The following is a 16,712-nucleotide window of genomic DNA, read 5'->3' on the forward strand; positions in this document are numbered from 1 at the left end:
AGATGGTGTTGCTAAGTAATTTCAACCACACACACACACCCAGATGATTTCAGCATTTCCTAATACTGAAATCATTGTAATAAGCCATGTCTAGAGAAAATGGAGATCTTCGAATATTTGACTTTAAAAAGAAGGTGACATTCAGATATACGTATACCAATAACCATTATCATTGTGGTTATCATAATTAATGTTTTAAGCATTTTAAAATTTATAATATGCAAATATTTGAGGTCATCTTTCCATCCAGCTGTTCCACAGGAGAGAGGACATAAACCGTAGAATTACTTGAAAGAAGGTGACCCCCAATGTACCAAAAGTCAAAACTACAGAGATCAGATTAGCTAACGAGTCAGCTAGAAGTTGACAGGAGGCATTTGTCAACAACAGGTGGTCGGGGTGGGTGGGGTGGGGGTGGCTGGAGAGAGCAATCAAACAGGAATCTTAGTCTACAGTCTTTAGTCAAGAACCAGGGATAGAAGATTAAACAGCTGTTAGTTATTAATGGTTAAGATTAAGCAACCTGTCACCTGATTATTATTGATTAATCATAGGTACAGGCACAACTGTGTAATAAGAAGCTTGCTTCCCAACCACATGGTTCCAGGTTCAGTCCCACTGCATGGCACCTTGGGTAAATATATTTTACTATAACCACGGTCTGACCAAAACCCTGCAAGTGGATTTGGTAGATGGAAACTGAAAGAAGCCCATTCTATATGTGTGTGTGTGTGTGTGTGTGTGTGTGTGTGCATCTGTGTCTGTGTTTGTCCCCCATCACAGCAAAATCAGTCGAGTGGAAAAAAGACAAAACAAAACAAATGAAAGACAGTAAAAATTGTCTGGTTAAGAATTTCGCTTTGCAACTATGTGGTTTGTTAGTCCAACCCATGCCAGCATGGACAACGGATGTTAAATGATGATGCCTTGTGCTAAAATTCGAAACCGTTGTTATTTTTATTATTACTATTATTATTGAGTGAGAGACCAGTGCATGCCATCAGTGGCACTGGGGCACAAAGATATGAAGCCCAATATACCCATCATGACTACCAGTCTGATAAGGGTACATGTCCAATATACCCATCATAACTGATAAAGGCACATGTATCACAGCCATTTATGCGCGACACGGTAATCTCGTATCAAGATAAACAGCGCATGACCTCGCAGGTGGGGCCCAATTAGAATTTTCTTCAGGTTGAGTAGCCCATCCCACTCTAAAGGACCCTGAATAAGGGCTGTTTAAGGATGATGAGCAAAACACCCATGTTTCCAGAGGGGAATTATTCAAACCCCAAAGAATTCCTCTCAACACATGGCTGTGATGCTCCCCAACTACTTCTGATCATGATCAGAGATGCACATATCGTCAGCCACTAAGGGACATGTTCAACTGGTTACGGTCAAACAACTGACAAGCAAATCTGTGATATTAAGCAGAATATTTGCTGCAGCCCATCTTTTATACCAAGACAAAACAATGTACATGATAACACTTCCAATCAATTAAGATCTGAAGCCATGAAAGTCACTGCCTGGTACTGCAATTTTATTATTACCATTATTCTTGGTAAGCTGGTAGGATTCTTATACACTGGCGTTTTACATTCTGCATTCAAATCTTGCTGAAATCAACTTTGCCTTTCATCCCTTTAGGGGTCAATAAAATAAAATATCAGTTAAGTACTGAGGTGGTGGTGGTGGTGGGGTCGATCAGGGGTGTAGCTGGGGTAAATGGCGCCCAGTGCAAGCATGAAAATTGTGCCCCCAATAACCAAATTTTTTTTAATGGCTTAATTAGAAAATGAACCTGGCTAAAATTGCGCCTCCCTCAAAGTGGTGCCCAGAGCATGTGCCCTGCTTGCCCCACCCTAACTACGCCCCTGGGATCAATGTAATCAACTTATCCTCTACCTGTTAAACTGCTGGCCCTATGAAAAAAACTATTATTGGTTTTTCAATCAAAACCACAACAATTTGAAACGAGTCACGCTGACATGCTCACCCATCACATGACAGGAAAATCAAAGCTTTTAACCATGAGCATACAAATCAGACATCCTGATCACAGAATCCAGGTAAAAGAGTCACAGGTAAAAGAGTCACAGGTAAAAGAGTCACAGGTAAAAGAGTCACAGGTAAAAGAGTCACAGGTAAAAGAGTCACAGGTAAAAGAGTCATGGTTACAAAGTCACAGGGGCTTTGTCTGGATCCCATAAATTAATTGTGACATTTTTTTCCTAGCCTAAATTGTGACTTTATTACTGTTCGCCTGATCACATGGTGATTTGTTTTGTAATGTTGGCTTATTGAACAGATATTCAATACCAAACGATCTAGTTTCTACAGAAATGAACAACTACTAGCCGACATTTTGTAACATCATTATGGTTACAATCATGGCTGTGTGGTTAGCAAGTTTAATTCATAACCACATGGGTAGAATTTCAATCCCACAGTACAGCACTTTGAACAAGAACTGTGTGAGTGTGCATATACATATCTACAGGGTAGGCCAAAAGTTATGCAAAACATTCAACATTTTATTTACATTATGTTAACTATTACTCGTTTTGTTTATCATGTACAAGTAACATGTGTATCCATCATTATTCAATTGATCTTTATTCAATTTTAAAAACATTAAAGAATGCCTTTGACAATTCTAGAACGCAATCTAGTCTTGGTGCGTGACTTTTGGCTCATTCTGTATGACATCGAATGGCAGCAACACAAGAGGGCCACGGAAAGATTCTCATTAGGAATATATCGTAACGAGAGCAAATTCGAAAAGAGAGAATTCGAGAACGGAGCGAATAATGTGATTGCAGAATAGCGAAAGCACAAATTCCACTGGACCAGACATGTCGCAAGGGATCACAGACAACACAGGTGGACCCATTCAGTTGCCGAGTCTATGCAAGAGATCAGAAAAGGTCACTTGCAAGCGACTCTAGATGATGGGAAGATGATTGAGTTAAGCAATTTGGGAAAGAATGGCACAATCAAGAGAGAAGCGCATTGTGACCAGCGGTGCATAACAGCATCTAATACTTGGAATGAGTAAAAGACAAAGAGACCAATGACTGGAATGTCTGCCAGCAGCGGTCGGTTCGATTCGGAGTCAAATTGATTGAGTCGTTTCGATGTGGATATACTTGTTCCGGTTTTAAATTCAAATCCTGCTTATGTTAACCTTGTCTTTAATCCTTCCGCATTGGTAGAATTTTAAGAGCATCGGTTACGATGCTTTGTGTTAACATCTGTTCCTACGCTGAGCTTTCTGAAATCAAAATTCTGCCGAGACCAACTGGTCAATATAAAGACCTTCACCTGGGAACAAAACAAAAAAAAAAAAAAATCAACCACCCTGGTGGGTGTTAACAAGTGTATGGAAAACGAATATGAAAAAAAATGTGTGCTGACAACCTTGTGGGGGGGGGGGGGTACTTTCAGGAATTTCAAGATCAGATTTTTCCGTCATAAATTCGGGTAAAATGAATATATATTGATTTATTTTTTTTACGAACTCCCACGTTTTTGGTTTTGGGGGATCCGATTTTGAAAAAAAAATTTTTTTTAAATCGCATTTTCAAAATCTCAACCCCCCTTACCCTCCTTCACTTTTCACTTTCTCCGGGAATTTTTTTTTTTTTTTCTTTTTGTGAAATATGTAGAAAAATACGAAGATTACGATTCTGAAAAAAATTTGTTTGTAAAATTTCAATTCTTCAACAAGAAAAAAAAAAAGGCGCAGAAATGGCTGTGTGGCAAGTAGCTTGGTTACGGGTTCAGTCCCACTGCATGGCACCTTGGGAAAGTGTCTTCTACTATAGCCTCAGGCTGACCAAAGCCTTGTGAGTGGATTTGGTAGACGGAAACTAAAAGAAGCCCGTCGTATATGTCATCATCATCGTTTAACGTCCGCTTTCCATGCTAGTATGGGTTGGACGATTTGACTGAGGACTGGTGAACCAGATGGCTACACCGGGCTCCAATCTGATCTGGCAGAGTTTCTACAGCTGGATGCCCTTCCTAACGCCAACCAATCTGAGTGTAGCGGATGCTTTTACGTGCCACCGGCACGAAGGCCAGTCAGGCGGTACTGCAGAGGAGCCAGTCCAGCGGTGTGTGTGTATATATTTGTATGTCTGTGTTTATTCCCCACCATCGCTTGACAACCGATGCTGGTGTGTTTACGTCCCCGTAACATAGCGGCTCGGCAAAATAGTCCGATATAATAAGTACTAGGCTTACAAAGAATAAGTCATGGGGTCGATTTGCTCGACTAAAGGCGGTGCTCCAGCATGGCCACAGTTAAATGACTGAAACAAGTAAAAGAATATATATACCCTTAGGCCTTCAAGCAGGCTATCCACATGCTAGAAATAGCAGCCAAATCTCACAAAACTGCGATAAATTTTTTTTTCAGAATCGGATCCTCCATAACCAAAAAACGTAGGATTTCGTAAAAAAAAAAAAAATCAATATATATCCATTTTACCCGAATTTATGACGGAAAAATAGGATCTTGTGAATTTTCCGAAAGTCCTCCCCCCCCCCCAGGGTCGTCAGCGCACATTTTTTTTTTCATATTCGATTTCCTTACACTTGTTAACACCCACCCAGGCTGGTTAATTTTTTTTTGTCCCCGGGTGAGGATCTTTATATCGACCGACTAACTTCATCGTAGCATTTTCGAGGATGTAAGTTACAATTTATGTTGGTAAAAATGTTTTTAAAAACACATTTTTTTATTTTGGTGCTGGAGTGAGAAATTTTGGTTTATTTCCGCGCGCGACTTGGTTTCCTTATAACTCACTTTAGACTAATTTAAAAAATAAAATTTTGCATAGATGTTTTCGAGAATGTCGATTATAATCATTTTGATAAAATAATTAAGAACAAAACCGCTTTTTTTTTTGACAGAATTCTGAATCGTCCCCTAAAAAACATATCTTAGCAAAATTTTATTTAAAAATATATTAAGAAGTTTTTGTTTTCATATATAACATATAAACATTCAATGATATGCATATGCAAATAATAACTAATTCGTTTTACAAAATTAAATTAGAAAATTGGACAAAACAGAACACAATTGAAAAAATTAAAAATAAAAAACCCCAAAACAATTTACCAGTTTGGGTTGAAAAGTTGGGGGCACTGGGAAACCATTTGAGGCACTCCAGCACACTTGCAGAGTTGCCGCGGAGGACTCGAAACCCCACCGAAAACATCTAAGTTTATTAATATTATCATAATCTTCACTCTCAGAGACTGCATCAAATTTCATTATTAATTTTTTAAAAAAAACACATTTTCAGGAAAGTTAAGAGGAAACAAATTTGTGGGTGGGGCACCACACTAATTTTGCCCAGGAAAGTTAACTTGAGGGTAGGATTAAGGATGCCTACTCTCGAAAAAATATCAAATACAAAGATCGTACACCGTTATTGAGAAGGGCCCATCTCTGGGTATGAAGGACTCAATAGTTAACGATAATAATGATGGAGAAGCTAAACAACTAATATAGTCAAGCTGCACAACATTGCTTTTACATCAAAAAAGTTGGCAGGGTTTTAAATAGCTGTCCTTCGAAGTTTTAAGTTTTATAAAAGAAAAGGGGAGTTCCTCGCCCCCTTTATTTCTGCGTTTCATACAAAGGAAATTGCAATTCTGAAAAAAATTTCTCCTCAAAAAGGATTTCAATTTTTCCTTTTTTAAATATTTATGTCCCCTGCTTCCGAACCCTTCCCTTTCGCCTGTGGTATGGGACTTCGAGGGACAGCTATTACAAAACTTCGCCAAAATTACTCACTTGATATCTTCCGGACATAAGTTGACTCCGTGTTGGGGTACAAATGGGCTGGACATAATAGTTTTCAAGCTTGACACCTTCTCCAGCCAATTTATCCAGATTCGGAGTTTGTATTTCCGAGCCATGGTACCCTATATCGTTAAACCCATAGTCGTCAGCCAGAATAAGTAAGATATTTGGTTGCTGCGATTGTGTAGAAGGGGATACGATAGCAATTAAACTCGCACCAAGTAAGGAAACTAACAATAGTGCAACACAGCGTGTAGGAGACATGATTGTTAAGTGTTAATGCATTGAAGTAACAAATAAATTTAGTTCCTTCTCTTGTTTGACATACATATCGATATAAATACGAGTCACATGTTTGTATGACTACTATAATGTTTTTACACCAAATGACAGCTGTTTTCTTCTATGCAAATAATGATTTCATTTATAAATCACGCACATGTTTATGTTTGGTTTTGTATTTTAATGGGATTGTCTATTATATATAAGTATTATATTCCGTCACATACATATATCTACAAAATAAATCTTGAAAAAATTATTAAAAATGTAAATTAATTGAAACAAATAAAAAAATTAACAACAATACAACATTCTTTAAATCTTTGAATAAAATAAAGTGTTGTCTTTTATCGTCACTTCGTAAAATGCCAGCAATTAATTATATACGGGAATGTAATAGAATATACTTGTTAATTCGTATTCAATGTTCCATTTCAAATACTTTTTAAATCTAGTAGACTATTGTAAATGCTACATTTCGATTTATATTAAACAATGTAACCACGTAGAATTGTTGTTGCCATTATTCTAACATTTTTGCTGTCAGTAATTGAGGTGTGTTTTTACACTTAAAACACCGGATTTCTTAATAGGAAGTGAACTTTACTTTCATCTTTTATACGCCCAAACGCATATATATATATATATATATATAAGTGCGTGCAAGAAACTGATTTCAAGTTCGTACAATAAACGACCTCTTATGTTGTGATTTGTAAGTTTAAATATCAGACTGTGCAAAACGTCACAACAATGGAACACATATAAGCGATACGTCACATACAAGACGGTGCCTCTGGCCCCGTCACCATCATCAACTTTACCACCACAATCATCACCAACCACTGTCAACACAACCACTACCACCATCATCATCATGATTTTGCGTCTGCTTTCCATGCTGGCATGAGTTGGACGGTCTGACAGGAGCTGGGTAGCTTGAGAGCTGCCCAAGTTCTAATTGTCTATTTTAACATCGTTTCTATAGTTGGACGCCCGTCCTCATGCTAACCACTTCACAGAGTGTGCTGGGTGCTTTTGCTTGGCACTGGGCACTTCTATGTGGCACTGGCACAGACACTTCTATATGTGGCACTCGCATGGGGTCTTGTCTGTGAAACTGGCACGGGTGCTTTTATGTGATACCAGCAGTTATGAGCCCTCAAAAGAAGGACCTCTTGCCTGAGAGAGGGACAAAGAGGACATAATTGTATGTATGGATGGCCACAGCTTTACCTAGCTTGACATGTCTTCTCAGGTATATTAAATCACCAGAAGTCTCTTGTCATCTTCACTGTGAAGCCCAACATCTGGAAATCCCTTCTTCCAACTTTGTCCCATGTATCCTTGGGTCTACCCCTTCCACAAGTTCCCTGCACAGTTGGAGACTGACGCTTTTTCATGTAGTTGTCCTCTTCCATATGCATCACATATCTATACCAGCACTGTCTTCTTTCTTGCACACATCAACTGATGCCTCTTATACTTAATGTTTCTCTCATTTAATTTCCTGTTGTACATGTACACTGACATTTCCCATCCAACAGAGAACATTGGCTTCATTTCTTTCAAACTTTTGCATGTCCTCTGTAGTCATAGCCCACGTTTCACTGCCATAAAGCATAGCTGTATGTACACAGGCATCATACAATCTTCTCGACACTCTTAGGGAGAGGCCTCTCTGAACTATGCCCTGCCAATTCTTATTCTAGCAACTATAGCTTCAGAACTTCCTCGTCCACTGCAACTTAATTGCCTAGGAAACAGAAGCTATCTACTACTTCTAAAGACTCATCCCCACCCCAGACATTTGAGGGAGTCATTTTCCAGTACATTCTTAGTGTTTATTGTATCTGCACATCTGCCACACAACAAAGACTACTACTCTTATACAGCTGTGCCTCTTATGTGCTCATGGCTTGCACTGGATACACCATATGGTGTTTCTACATACACCTTTGCTACATATTGAATAGGGCCATTTACCTGAAGTGATTTGAGATTTGTCTGTTTTCCAACTTTCTATGACTTTGGTCTTCGTTATATCAATTTTAGGGCCCTTAAATTCCAGACCTTGCTTCCACAGCTGAAATTTCCTCTCTAGTTTTAGTAGTGATTCAGCTATAAGAACAAGGTTAGTCATGTAAAGGAGCTCCCAAGGGCAGCCAGTCTTAAATTCCTCTGTTGTGACCTGAAGGGCTATGATAAACAAGAGGAGGCTGAAAACTGATCCTTGTTGAACTCCTAACTGTGTACTAAATTCATTGCTATACTCATTGCCTACATTCATCTTAGTGACAGTAATCTATCCCTAGCTTCTGCATTGACCACTAGATAAGGGATCAGGGGACCTTGTCAAAGGTTTTCTCCAAGTCAACAAAAGCCAAGTACAGAGGTTTATCTTTGGCTACGTACTTCTCCATCAGTTGCCTTACCAGGAATATAGCATCAGTGGTGCTTCTCCCTGGCACAAAACCAAACTGCATCTAATCTATACTAACTCTCTTCCTAATTGATGGAGCTATGACCCTCTCTGTAACTTTCATGACATGGTTCATTAATTTGGTACCACTGTAATTAGTACTATCTCAGGAGTCACCTTTATCTTTGTAGCAGTTGGCTGTAACTCCCTCGTGTATAACCTGATTAATTATACAAGTTACTCGGCCGTATCTTACTCTGCCAGATATTTTAAGCATCTCAGCAGTGATTCTTGAAGGACTGGGGGCTTTCACTGTCTTCATATCCTTAATTGCTTTATCTACTAAGCTACTGTCATTTTGGATACCCTTTTAATTTAATTTTTACCTTTGGCCCATTTGAATTATTTCCCTTTGCTCATTTTATTTTCTATCATTATCATTACCATCATCATCATCATCATTATCTTTTTACATCCACTTTCCATGTTGACCAGTTCAACAAACCCTCATAGTCCAAGTTATTCCTTATTAGGAGCCATTGATCCTATAGTCTGGTGCTTGCATGCGTTGTTTGGCTTGATTTCTGTGGCTGGATGCCTTATCCTATCACCAAATACATCAACACTTCTATGCAGATTTTCTACAGCTGGATACCTTTTCTGTCACCAACCCTTGTCTGTTTCAAAGCAAGGTAATGTTTTCCTTTGGCCGGATACGTTTTCACAGGAGACTGGAAAGGAACAACACCGCTTGCATGATGCTAAATACAGTGACACTTGCCTCATAACTTTTATGTGAAAGTAAGACAAGGAAATGCATACACACACGCACGCATGCATAAGTACTATAGGCTTCTTTCAGTTTCCATCTTCGAAATCAACTCAGAAAACTTTGGTTGGCTTGAGGCTACAGTAGAAGGTTCTAGTCCAAGGTACCGTGCAAGGGAGTTGAACCTGGAACCATGTGGTTAGGAAACACTTCTGCACTACACAGCCAAGCCTGCACCGATACTTAAATCCCTTGGCCTGGCAATAATATGACGATTGCAGCATCATCATCATCATCTTTAATGTGACAAATAGATCGTTGATGCATGAAAGTGGAGGACTAAAATGAAACCCTAGGGGTGGAGCAAAAAAGAGCTCTGTCAATCAACATACACCAGAAAGGAGGAATCAGATACGTGAGGTTTTCTGAGATGTGCTACAGATTTGAGGGATAGGGAGTTATCTCCCTTGCTGGACATTTTTTTTTTAATCAGCATATGACCGGATTTTTGAGAGGACATAAATGGTGATCACCTGGAATACGTGGTGGGGAGTCTCTACCGTGAGTTTCCCTGTGGTACAGAAGAGCTTAGACATTGATATGTAACAGTCATTGTAGTATGCCTTCTTCTACGGATGCTGTTACCTGGATAACAGTCTAGTTGGTCATTCCTTGTTGATATGAATCGACTCCTACCAGCTTAGGAGACATTCCAATAGAAAGAGAACGATCGAAAAGATGAAAGCAACAGCATATTTCAGTGGACCTGGCTTCCTGGAAGCCAAACTGGAGGTCAAAGCAATAAAAGGGAGAGGAATTCAAAGTGCTGGAGGACATCTTTGTTCACCCCATAATTGCCCGATGGCATACGTCGTAATGGTTAAGAGCGCGGGCTACTAACCCCAAGATTCCGAGTTCGATTCCAGGCAGTGACCTGAATAATAATAATAATAATAACATCGAATCGAAATTTCTACAAGACACCTGATGAAGGCTGGAGGGTATATCAGCCGAAGCGTTGTGTTAACAACAAACAAGATGAAGACAAATATCTTTGTTAATAGCCGTCTCCATTACTTTGTGAGATTCTCATATCTTGGACCCCAACCACATGGTTCTGGGTTCAGTCTCACTGCATGGAATCTTGGGCAAGTGACTTCTATTAAAACCTTGGGCCAACCAAAGCCTTGTGAGTAGATTTGGTAGACGGAAACTGAAAGAATCTCATAGTGTAAGTGTGTGTGTCTTTGTTTGACTTCCACCACCATGTGACAACCGGTGTTGGTGTGTTTATGTCCCTGTAACAGCAGCTTGGCAAAAGAGACTAATGGATTAAGTACCAGGCTTTAAAAAAAAAAAAAAAGAAAGAAAGAAGTGCTGGTGTTGATTCAGTCACCTTGCATTCTTCAAGGTAATGCTCCAGCTTGGTCGCAGTTTAATGATTGAAACAAATAAAAAACAAAAGATAGAGATTCTCTAATTTCTTAAAGGAAAATATTTTGTCATCTTCTTTAAATACTTAAGCAATTAATGAATAATAAAGAAGTTGCATAGAACCAGTGAGTGTGTTTATTACTGGCATAATGACCCTCCCAATATATATACAACAGAAGTGGTTTATTCTTTTATTTGTTTCAGACATTTGACTGCAGCCATGCTGGAGCACTGCCTTTAGTTGAGCAAATTGACCCCAGGACTTATTCTTTGTAAGCCTAGTACTTATTCTATCGGCCTCTCTTGCCGAACTGCTAAGTTATGGGCATGTAAACACATCAGCATTGGTTGTCAAGTAATGTTGGGGGGACAAACACAGACACACAAACATATACATACATATATATATATACAACAGTCTTCTTACAGTTTCTGTCTACCAAATCCACTCACAAGGCTTTGGTTGGCTCGAGGCTATAGTTGAAGACACTTGCCCAATGCGCCATGCAGTGGGACTGAACCCAGAACCATGTGGATAGTAAGCAAGCTACTTACCACACAGCCACTCGCTCACAAAATGTTAATATTTGATGTTCAATATTGCCAGATACCGTTATATTTCCAAATTTCCATTAGATTCCATGGTAAATGCTTCAAATTATTTCGTGGTCGGCAAGGGAACATTCTCTTCCATAGTTATAATTTCCTAAACTGTTTAGCTTTGATATGTGGTTGAAATAAGAAGATGTACCGGAATTAACTCTTGGACAAGTGACAGGATGCAGTCATAGGTGGGTTGTTAAAACTGTCTGTCTGTCTACTGGCACTCTGTCGGTTGCTATGACAAGGGTTCCAGTTGATCTGATCAACAGAACAGCCTGCTCATGAAATTAGCTTGCAAGTGGTTGAGTACTCCACAGGCATGTGTGCCCTTAATGTAGTTCTTAATGAGATCCGGTGTGACAAGGTCAGCCCGTTGAAATACTGGTGACACTCCCTTCTGACAGTTAAGTGGAGTGGAGCAATGTGAAATGTCTTGCTCAAGGACACAACGTGTTACTGGGAATCGGACTCATGACCTTATGATCATGAGAGCCAAATACCTTGACCACTAAGCCAGGCACCTTTACCTATCTACACACACTCACAGACATACACACACACACACTCACACCCACAGACGCACACTCACACTCACAATAGACTTCCACGGCCCCAATTTACCAACTGTAATTCCAAAATATTGTTGAGCTTGACAGGATTGAACTTGAATCCCATAGTTACAAAGCAAACTTCGAACCTGCCAATATTTTAACTTCATTTTTTTGTCTTCCTCTCTGAAAATATGAAGAATCCAGCATGACTTGCATTGTTGAATATGGAGAGGAAATAGAAAATACAGCTGAAGACACAAATTAATGGTGTCTCCTCTTCTTAGAGGAAATTTCATCATAAATATTTTTGCTGAAGGAAAATTCACCATAAAAAAAGATAAACGTGTAATACAAAGTGCGTTATTTGGGCAGTATTGCTTGGAATTTTCATACATTTTAAATGACCTCACTGTGGTCGCTGCCAGTGCCGCCTGACTGGCATGTAAAAAGCACCATTCAAGCATGATCATTGCCAGTGCTGCCTGACTGACTCCCATGCCAGTGACATGTAAAAAGCACCATTTGAGCATGGTCGTTGCTAGTGCCACATGACTGGCTCCCATGTCAATGGCATGTATAAAGCACCATTTGAGTGTGGTCGTTGCTAGTGCCACCTGACTGGCTCCCATGTCAATGGCATGTATAAAGCACCATTTGAGTGTGGTCGTTGCTAGTGCCACCTGACTGGCTCCTATGTCAATGGCATGTATAAAGCACCATTTGAGTGTGGTTGATGCCAGTGTCGCCTGACTGGCTCTCCGTGTTGGTGGCACATAAAAAGTACCCAAACATGGCTGATGCCAGTGCTGCCTGACTGGCTCCTGTGCCAGTGGCACGTAAAAAGCACCCAGTACACTCTGTAAAGTGGTTGGCATTAGGAAGGGCATCCAGCTGTAGAAACCTTGCCAGATCAGATTGGAGCCTGGTGCAGCCTTCTGGCTTGCCAGTCCTCAGTCAAACCGTCCAACCCATGCCAGCATGGAAAACGGACGTTAAACAACGATGATGATGATGATGATTATATCTTTTTAATGTTTGACATTGAATAAAGACTTGCCTGTTTAATTCTTTTATCAATCCTTTCATTACTTTTTTTTTTAATTTTAAAAATTGCTGATCTAATACGCTTTATTATCGTCCATTCTGTGATTTTGTCTTACAGTGAAACTTTCCTATGGCAAATTTTTCCTGGACATGGTCTACTTTTGCCAAGGACATGTATTTATGTTGTTATCTCCATAATTGTCATTTGAGAGTTGTGGCATACTTCTGTAATCCAACTGCTTAGGTGTCTTATTTGGTTGACCAAATTGAGATTGCAAGTCCAGGTGGTCAGTCTTTTATGGCAATCAGGTGTCCAAAGAGGGTCAGTTTGGCCCAGGGTGGAAACACATTAAGCAAGAGACCAGTTGTGGGATCACACCTGTGAATAGTCATCAAGTAACAGTCGGTTAGGTACAACTAAACTCCAACCTGTTACCATCTCCATTTATGAACTAAATCAATGGATATCTATTGCTACAAGTACAGCTCTATTCTATAGTATATCTGTGAAGGCACGTGGCTGAGTGGTTAGGGCATTCGGCTCACAGTCGTGAGTTCATTTCCCGGCGACGCATTGTGTCCTTGAGCAAGACACTTTATTTCACGTTGCTCCAGTTCACTCAGCTGGCAAAAATGAGTAGTACCTGTATTTCAAAGGGCCAGCCTTGTCACACTGAATCTCCCTGAGAACTGTGTTAAGGGTACACGTGTCTGTGGAGAGTTCAGCCACTTGCACGTTAATTTCACGAGCAAGCTGTTCCGTTGATCGGATTAGCTGGTACCCTCGTCGTCATAACTGATGGACTGCTCCTTCCGTCCATAGTATATCTGTAATCTGTTGGACATCTTTGACTCTACATTCATTTGAGGACATCTGAACACACAGCTCATCTGGTTTTTATCAACTGGTCATAGAACATCTGGAGGGCATATTTAGTTTGTAGAATACCTGGTAGATATTTACTGCTCATAGAACATCTGGTAGGCATCTACAGACATCAGAACATCTGGTGGACCTGCAAATGCTTTCATCTTAAAACTAAGGCAAAGTAGACCCTCTGGACATTACTGTCTCAAGTCCCGAGTCTCATAGATCTGATTACACAGTCTCTGTGGTGTATATAAGTGACTGAGGTCATAATATTCCCCCTGGATAGGATGCCAGTTCATTGCAGGGTCACTCACTTTTGCACTCACAGCATGAAATAAAGAGTTTTGCTCAAGAACGCAATGCACTATCCAAACCAGGAATTGAAACTACAATCTTGCATGCAACACCCTAACCACACATCTTCACAATCTAAGACAATGTCCTTCTTTTATTTTTAGCCAGCAGTGAACATTAAGTATAGATCTGAGCCTGGTCGTCCACTACAACCATATGTTTCATGCTGCACAAGTCACCCGTCAGGCTCAGTGACATGATGTGGGTCAGGTGTCATCTCTTGTTGGTTCCTTAAAAAATTTGGAAGTTTTTATCATCAAATTGGTCACTGCTGCAGTTTCACACTAATTAAATTAACATATGATCAGAGGCATTCCAGCTGTGACCATCCCATCAGCTTCTTTCAAACAGTATACCTTGGACAACATTTTAGAATTTATCTCTTTTTATGAGTTGTATTTAGTTTTGGGGAAGGGGATTTTGCTGCTCTTTCTAGCAACCACAAAGACTCTCTTCTTAAATTGTTGTCTACTCATACCAGCTCTGATTGAGAAAGCATAAGATCAATGGAATTCCAGTGACCATCCCGTCTCAGGGGTTACTATGTTCAATATAGCCTTTTTTAAAATAGCAATGTTATTTGGCTGTTACTTTTAGCAGATCAAGCAACTACATAAATGTTCCTTGTTTGGTCCAAGGCTCAAGTTATTGTGATCGTTGGTATCCAGTCATAATGAGCTCCACTGATCAGACCAAATATTTAAGATTCTGCCAAGAGTCTCCACATAAGTTGGACAAGTGGCTGTGGTCATCTAGTGGTTAGGACCCTACATTGTGGCCATGGCAACCCAGGTTCGAATCCTGGTCATGGCAGTCTAATTTCATTTTTAGGCGCACGTGTGGCTGTATGGTAATAAGCTTGCTTCCCAACCACATGGTTCTGGGTTCAGTCCCACTGCGTGGCACCTTGGGTAAGTGTCTTCTACCACAGCCTTGGGCCAACCTAAGCCTGTGAGTGGATTTGGTACATAGAAACTGAGAGAAGCCCATCATATACATATGTATGCATGTATATGTTTGTCTCACATCACTTGACAACCGATGGTGTGTTTACGTCCCCATAACTTAGCAGTTTGGCAGAGAGAGACCAATTGAATAAGTACTAGGCTTACAGAGAAGGGGTCACTTTATTTGACTAAAGGCAGTGCTCCAGGATGGCTGCAGTCAGTTGACTGAAACAAATAAAAGAATATCACAATGGGTCGAACAGGAGTTTCAATAGTGACCATTCCATCAATAGTTCTCTACTATAAATAATTCTTTCTGATACAAGGCTATCGGTTTTGAGGGGAGGGTGCAAGTTGATTCCATTGACTCACTGATGATTGTGCCACTTTTATGGTAATGAGTTTTAGCATAAATGTGTTGAGATAATTAACAGCTTCCCTAAGTGGATCATGTGACTATTTAGTCCATGTTGACATTGTTTTCATGAAGCTTTCTATGTTGACAAGCAAAAATATAAAGCAATTCATCTGACACTCGTTGTGCCTGATATAAATAAACTTCAAATAATTCTAATACACAGTACACAGCAACAAAAATGATTTGTTGACAAACACTAACATTCTTTATAGATATGATGGAAAGTTCTTAACACAAAGGCTATAAATAGGGTTTGTTTGAGCACTAACTTTCAGTGTGCCAAATTGTGACCCACTTCACACACTCCGTTGCTGTTAACAGTTGTTTTAATGACTCCATGCTCAACCTGATATCTTATATCTAGCGGATATGAATTGATGTGTACAGATCCTAATGCTTAATCAAGCTCCAGTACTAAGCCTTTGTATCCATGTTGTAACATCAATGTTACAACATATTTCTTACAGTTGTGTTGAATTGATGTGAAGATTGTTATAATTCTTGACCAACTTGATATATGACTTCTGCAGTGTAAATAAAATCATGATTAATTGTTCGTATGGTGTTGTTGCCTCATTACATGCAGCCTCACACAAACATCATCATCATCATCAACAACATATATACGACAGAACCAAGCAACAGCAACCACCACATGGCACTGTTAAATAAGCACACTATCATCATTAATTTAATGTCTACTTTTTCATGCTTGTATGGGTCAGATGAAAAAAAATATAAAAATCACTCTGAGTCTTCTATATGAACTCAGGCCTCCTATAAGCTAATTTTGTACCTGCCACACATTGCTATGAACTAATTTTAATCCAAACAGTCTCCTTACATAGCTTGACTCCATAATAATATTTACTTAAACATTATTATTATTATTATTACTTGTACTGCAAAAGGAATTATCATCATAACAATGGACCGCTAGATTGCTTTAAATATTACATGCTTTAATGCATGAAATGATCCCCCCCCCTGAATATGCGCTGCTGAAATTAGGGTGCATCTAATATGCCTTTTGTGTCATCAAACATGATTTGTTCAAGAAATATTTCAGTGAATATTTTTGATAAATATTCAAAGATAATCTTCCAAAGCTGATTTTAGTTCACCTGAATGTACAGTGTTCCTTGAAGTATTCCAGGTTTCGTATGATGAAACAACAACTCATG

At 39.5% G+C, this 16,712-nt stretch overlaps 1 protein-coding gene across 1 annotated transcript in view; it reads right to left on the reverse strand.

The window, feature by feature from the left end:
* LOC106872930 (arylsulfatase B) overlaps positions 1-6,870 on the reverse strand; it is a 24,125-nt gene extending 17,255 nt beyond the window's left edge. Inside the window, exon 1 of the mRNA XM_014920106.3 lies at positions 5,825-6,870. Within this exon, the coding sequence (XP_014775592.1) occupies positions 5,825-6,097 (273 nt within the window). The 5' untranslated portion in view covers positions 6,098-6,870. The remainder of the gene's footprint in view (positions 1-5,824) is intronic.
* Positions 6,871-16,712: the final 9,842 nt, after the last annotated feature.

Source organism: Octopus bimaculoides, chromosome 2, assembly GCF_046866305.1.
Source record: "Octopus bimaculoides isolate indiv1 chromosome 2, ASM4686630v1, whole genome shotgun sequence".
Lineage (NCBI taxonomy): Eukaryota > Metazoa > Mollusca > Cephalopoda > Octopoda > Octopodidae > Octopus > Octopus bimaculoides.